The sequence below is a fragment of the Gossypium hirsutum genome, chromosome A03, assembly GCF_007990345.1.
Source record: "Gossypium hirsutum isolate 1008001.06 chromosome A03, Gossypium_hirsutum_v2.1, whole genome shotgun sequence".
Classification (NCBI taxonomy): Eukaryota; Viridiplantae; Streptophyta; class Magnoliopsida; order Malvales; family Malvaceae; genus Gossypium; species Gossypium hirsutum.
This window is the reverse complement of record NC_053426.1, coordinates 54,152,495-54,158,955: the sequence shown is the minus strand read 5'-3', so window position 1 is coordinate 54,158,955 and position 6,461 is coordinate 54,152,495. Positions and strand designations below refer to the sequence as shown.

The 6,461-nt window shown below is 39.3% G+C and overlaps 1 protein-coding gene across 1 annotated transcript; it reads right to left on the bottom strand.

Moving 5' to 3' along the window:
* Positions 1–3,837: 3,837 nt before the first annotated feature.
* Positions 3,838–6,200, bottom strand: LOC107887203 (polygalacturonase 1 beta-like protein 3). The gene is made up of 2 exons (XM_016811374.2): positions 5,908–6,200; positions 3,838–5,791 (listed from the first exon to the last, which is right to left on the bottom strand). The coding sequence occupies exons 1-2, from the start codon at positions 6,052–6,054 to the stop codon at positions 3,989–3,991; spliced, it is 1,950 nt and encodes a 649-aa protein (XP_016666863.1). The 5' UTR covers positions 6,055–6,200; the 3' UTR covers positions 3,838–3,988.
* Positions 6,201–6,461: the final 261 nt, after the last annotated feature.

Genomic DNA, 6,461 nt, shown 5'->3' with positions numbered 1-6,461 from the left:
CCCATCAGTCCTAGCCTTTTTCTTAGGCCTCTACTCTGAACTCAAGGGCTCTGAATCCCTCTTGTTCTTACCTTTTCACGATCTCTGTTTTAGCGCTTAACGCACTCGACTTCTTCTGCGATCTTCGTCTTCTCCTCCAGAACGGAGAACTCTCGCTCCCTCTGTGAAGCTATCAACGCCCTTGGATTATCTCTAAGGCCGTCCTCAAAATGGACGTGTCTCTCATATTCAGACGCCACCATACCTCGCGCATAGCGGCTCAATCTCAAAAACTCAGCCACTGATCGGTCTCCCTATGTGAGGTTCAGAAACTCATGCATACAAGCATCGATGTAATTTGCTCCCACATACTTCCCTTGGAAGGCAGACTTAAAGAACTTTCAAGACAGACGATTGGGCTGAGTGCCCTCCTTAACAGTCAGCCACCACTGATAGACCTCATCGCAAAGCAACGAGACTGCACCCATCAATTTCTGCTCAGGGGCATAGTCTAAATTGTCCATTATCCTCTCTGTAGCCTTCATCCACTACTCAGCCACATTAGGGGTGACTCTAGTGACACCCCTAAAAAGTTCAGCTCCATTGGATCGGAGTCACTCCGTAATTGACCCTCGGCTCCCAGATCCAATGTTAGGCCCAACGACCCTCTCAAGTATCCTTTAAATAGCCTGGGACAATACGTCGTCCCAAGCCATGCGACATTGAGACCCAGTCTCAGTGGCAGGTGACACCGGTGCCTCACTAGTGTCCAGGTTCGGCATGCTGTCCAGAGAAAAGGACTCAGCTCGAGCCCCTCTATGGCCTCTACCTCATCCTCTAGTACCACGTCCACGGAGACCTCGTGCGCTCATGACTATTTAGATTTATCTGTATTATGAATTTTATGAATCAGTTACAGTTTTAGTATTTATTAATAGATGTTTTATGTAAAGCAGCATCATAATTTCAGAGTTTGTTTCTTGCAAGTATAGTCTCTATCAGTTTTAGTTTCACAATAGTTTCAGTATACACTAACTAGAGTGTTTTCAGAACAAACTATCTATAATACCATAACAGTTTATCAAAATACTTATAGGATTGGTGCTGGAGACTCGGTGTACCATATTCCTAGTCAAATCATTTCTAATCATTTGAAAATCAGTTCTTTAAAACCAAATTTTAAAACCCAAAATCCACAGTCGAGTTTTGCAACTTGGCTCTGATACCACTAAATGTAACACCCGAATTCGGCCTAGACGTTATGGCCGAATTTGGCGATGTCACATGGAATGAAATTTGAAATCGAGTTTATCAAGTTAAAACTGTTTCCATTTATTAGCTTTCATTCATCTCTCGTCAAATTCAAAATTATTTTTCTCGTGTAATTTGACCTGTTTAAAATTACTTTCTGTAGTGGAAGCTTTTAAAATTGTGAAATTTGGAAAGAAATCATTCGTGTTTAGGAAAACGTTGTTTTTAATTTAAACCTAGTTTCGTTAAATTTTGTAGTTTAAAAGTCCATGAAAACAGTTAAATCCAAAATAAAGGAAAATGACTAAAGTTCCCAAATTACATAAAAAATAACCGATAAGAATAGAGAAATAAAACCATAAATGAAGTTTAATAGTGAGATAAACATGTGGTCATCGTTGAGTCCTCCGCCGCACCGGTCCGTCTCAGTCTGGGGATTACCTAGACAGTTAAAACAGAAAGGGGTGAGTTTACGTAAACTCAGTGTGTAATCCCTACAAAAAACATGCACACAGTCAAATAACAGTTTCAGTCAAATATAGTCTGGGCCTAAGCCCATTACAGATTCAGATACAATTAGGGCCTTATCCCATTCAGATACAGTAACAGATATCAATGTCCTACCCACCAGCCTCTACACACCATCTCCGACCATCTCTATACACCATATGGGGTTTAAAGCGCCCACCCAGCCCTACACACCAAGTCGTACTGAATGCGCCACATATCAGTAATATTGTAGCTAAGCGGCCAGATATTAGGAATGAAAGCCTTTCAGTACACTTCCTTCAATAATTTATTATCCCACCCCGATGCAGATGCAACTAACATGCTAAATGCAAACATTCAAAAATACATGTTTATATCTATGTTTCAGTCATCAGTCATACATACAGATCAGTAAACATGCGTAAACTTGGCATGCTCAATACATATATTATATATTCAAATCACACAATTTTAGGGTCTAAGTAGCGCTTACCGACCCTACAGTAGGTTCACAGTCGACTTGGGCGACCCGTGTAACCCTAGGAAACATATTAGCTAAATGAGCCCACATGCCCATGTGGTTTTCTCGTGTGGCCTACACACCCAGATTGGCTTTGCCCGTATAGATCACACAGCCTTGCCCAAATATCACACGCCCGTGTGGTGTGCTTGTGTGGCCAATACTTCCAGTTTGGTTTAGCTTGTGTGGCCCACACGGCCACACCCCGGCCATCACACGATCGTGTCTTGTACACGGCCTGGCCTTCGTCGATCACACGGCCGTGTTGGCGTACACAGTCTACCACACAGGCGACCATACGTCAATGTGGCATCGACAGTGAGGTTTTTTAGCTTTCACCGAACCTCATTTTTCTGTGTTTCGGGTACACACCTAATTTGTTTTCGTCGCAGAAGCACTCCCGATACTACCGAACCTAGATAACAACAACCAAAAACCCTAGTTCAATACACGATTGCAAAACTCAATCCGAAACCAATCCACATACACAGCTTAACAACATCTACCATGGAGTTTGAAAACTTACCACCAACAACAGAGATTTCCCCTAGCGATCAAATTGCTGAAAACGTACCCCTTACTTCCTGAACTTCCCCTAATCGAGAGCAGTACAGAAAATAAAACCTACAAGAACACTAGCCATTAAACATGAAGATCACAACAACGCAAAACTTACCAGTGAACATAGTCAAACGTTGCACCGAACAAAGGTGAGTTTAGAAAATCAGAAAGATGAGAAAGAAAAGTAAAAACAAAAAATTGGCAGCAGAAAAGATGGAAGAGTTGACGTTCAAAAATTTTGGGAAGAGAAAATTTTGAAAATAAAATAAAATAAAATAGTGATAATACCAAACTAACTTCCCCATTCCTCAAATCTCTCCACTAATCCACTACTCAACCTCCTCAACACACCAAACCCCCTAACCATTCGAACCAACAAGCTTATTCTAATATAAAATTAAAAATAATTTACTATAAGCCCGCTGAACAGAAAGAGGGTTTAATTCCAAAAATAAACAAAATTTGTCCAAGCTAGAGCTTGAACTTGGGACCTCTCATACACACCTAAAACACTTAACTACTAAAACAGTTACACAATTGTGTCATATTTTCACAAAAGTCAAAATAAGAATTTTGGAGCGTTATAGATATTGATGATCTTGTTATTCTTGATTATTCCTAATAAGAGGTAGTGACTTTCGACTTCGTTTTTTATCAAAAAAAATTAACATGTCTTATTAGTCATCCTCTATGTTCAGGAAAAGAATGGTTGTATAAAATAGTGATATTATTCATTTTCAATAATTTAATATTACATCAAAAATTTCATCCTAAATTTTTAGATTTTTAATTGGATTTAATTTTTTTTAAAATAAAAATACTAAAATTTAGGATGAAAATACGATTGTAATATTAAACTAATAAAAAATAAATACAAATGATATAACATTACTGTTTTATATAATCATTTTCCATATTTGGGATAGTTTTTATATGGTTATTATAAATTATTGATATTAACTACTCTCCTAAAAGATTTGGCAGTAAAAAGCATATTTAATTTATCGAACTAATCGAACACTCTGGCCAATAAAATAGAAAAAAACCAACCAGCATAAAGTTCATGATAAAATTATAATATGATAAAACAAAACAATTGAAACCCATTGTTCATACGAGATACAGAAATAAATAAGTAGGACCAAAAATAGCTTTTTTTTTTTAAGGAAAAAAAAAGTTTTCAGCAATTCAATCCACAATTGTCCAAGTCATGTCATTCTCAAAGATCCAATGACAGACTTCAACTTGTCCAGGGCTGGATCCAAGGGCTAGAAAGGCACCATGAGTGGGACTCCAAGCTGACGTGTCAAGATGACAAATGGCAACCCCATGATTAATCTTGGATTTGCTTGTAACATCAAGAATTTCAGCTTCATAACCCCTAACCTTGGGCACTGAGTGACAATAATAGAGTAGGTAGGGGTACAAACTCTGATGGCATGACACCGATTTTGTCACCTCCCCACCGTTGATTCCTTTGACTTCTCCGATCATGATCTCTTGCTTTGATCCCTTCACATTTTCTGTTGTTCTCACCGTAACACTGAGGCCTAAAACCGATGTGGCGAAGTCAATCATGTCTTCCACAGACCCAACGCACCGCTTCGTCTCACCTCGGCTAGCTGGCCTCTCGCATTCTGTCAGTGCGTTCTCAAGCATGCCCTCCATGCTTGCACCAAAAATGTTCCTAAGCTCAGATAAGTGAGAGGTTGAAAATGGTAATTTACTCAAAATCCCTCGGGGTAAAAATGACCTTCGAGGCATCTTATCCCTTATGTCTGGCATCACCATGACATTCCCTTGCTTCAAAACCGACTCCCTAAAAAATTTACCTGGTTCAACCCATCTATTCACTGAAGTTTCTTTAGAGCTTGAGTTTGTGTATCCAGCAAATGTGACGCCCTTTTTGGCATAATCTAGGAATGAACGGGCCAAATCATACATTTTGAACCCTATTGTGGTGGAACCAGTGGAACCTTTACCATATTCTTTGAATGTAGAGTTCCCAACATTAAATGTTTTCCCATAATTTACAAAATTAGCTTTCCCGGAATTTGCATCCCTTGCGTAAGACTGAAAAGAATCAACTCCAACATTGGCTGAATCTCGATAGCTAGTAAAGTTGTCAATCCCCAACTTAGAAGCTAAACCATAGATTTTAAAGTTATTGCGGGGATTGTTACCTGAGTCACCATAGGCTTTAAACGAGTCGTTTGCTGAGTTCCCTAACACCCCATACCCTGCAAAACTCGACCCGATGGTGTTAGCATTTGAACTATAGCTTGTGAACTCAGCTGGAACTGCCTTGCCCTTCTTCCCATAATTGATGAATGCCTCGGACCCTGAGTTTGTCTCAGAGCTATAGGTTGAGAAAGAGAGTTTATGCTTGTTACCATCGGAGTCGTAGCTGGTGAACCGGAGGTTTGGCACGTTAACTCGGTCCTGATAGTTGTTGAACCCACCAGAGCCGCCCGTGGCGCTGGAGCCATAGTTGGTGAAGTTATCAATAGCGACGTTGGCATCTTTGGCATAGCTTGTGAAGTCTTCACTGTGGGCACTGGATCCCCTGCTGTATTTCTTAAAAGACTCATTGGGAGTATTTAACCCATCGGAGTAGTTCTTGAAGGAGTCGATCCCTCCGCGACTTAACGAGCCATAACCTTTAAAGTTTTTACTGGAATACACTGCGAAGTTTGCATCCCCTTTACCCTTGCCAACTGCGTCTAGTTTCGAGGATTCCTCCTGGAATGAGCAGAAAAGATTGGCTAAGGAACAAAAAGATTCAATGTGGGAAGACAGAGAGTTATGATTGGCAAGTTGAGTGAGCTTGGCCAAGTCAATGGCGTTTAGTGGGGAAGCTTTGGAGATAAGAAATGGTGGCTTGGGAAGATTGTTGGAAATGTGATTGTTCCAGTAACGAATCAACGAGGCTTTGGCTGTAAATGGGTTCTCCTTACCCTCGCTTCTGCCTGTACCGAATACTTGCACCACCTGGAAATAGAAATAAATAAATTAAAGCAACAAAGTCTAGAATGTAAGTATATCAAATGAAAATGTAGAAAAGACAATATAGAGCAAAAACAAGACTAGGGAATTTAGTTTCTTACATTGAAATATGAGAGAGATAATAAGTACAAGAAAAAAAGGGAGGTTTTCATGTTGTTTTGTTGTCTACTCGAAGCTAGTTGGGGAAGAGAGAGTGGCCTGTTCGGGGGAATATATAAGTAGAATTGGGGCCTTCTTTTCTCTCCCATACAATCTTTTTGTTTAAGCTTCGTTCCCTTTTTTGAATGTTGTTTATTTTCGGTGCTATCAGGCCAACAAACTTTTATGTGGGCAAGTTATTGCCGGTAAACCCACACACTTGAGAGGTTTTACTTTAGAAAAATAAAGTTGGTCCAATTCGAAATGACAAGATATCAATGAAATTTAAAAGCTTGTATTGCGTGTTAGGTTTAGCAACCATTTATGTTGATTTAGCAAGAATAGTGATGTAGATATGTTAATTAAATGTTTGTTTTCCCGAGATTTACCTACAATATATATTTGCATTCCTCAACCTCAACTTCAATGTGTTTGATATACCCTTTAATTACATAAAATTCTATTTTTGACTTTATTCAAATAAAATTGTTTTTGAATTTATATTTTCCAATTTTAA

What these genes read in the sequence shown, in the direction of transcription:
- LOC107887203 (XM_016811374.2), bottom strand. Translation starts at nt 6,054, where the DNA reads ATGGGAGAGAAAAGAAGGCCCCAATTCTACTTATATATTCCCCCGAAC. An exon ending in TATCTCTCTCATATTTCAAT is followed by an intron (nt 5,792 to 5,907) that starts GTAAGAAACTAA and finishes TTCTATTTCCAG; the next exon opens with GTGGTGCAAGTATTCGGTAC.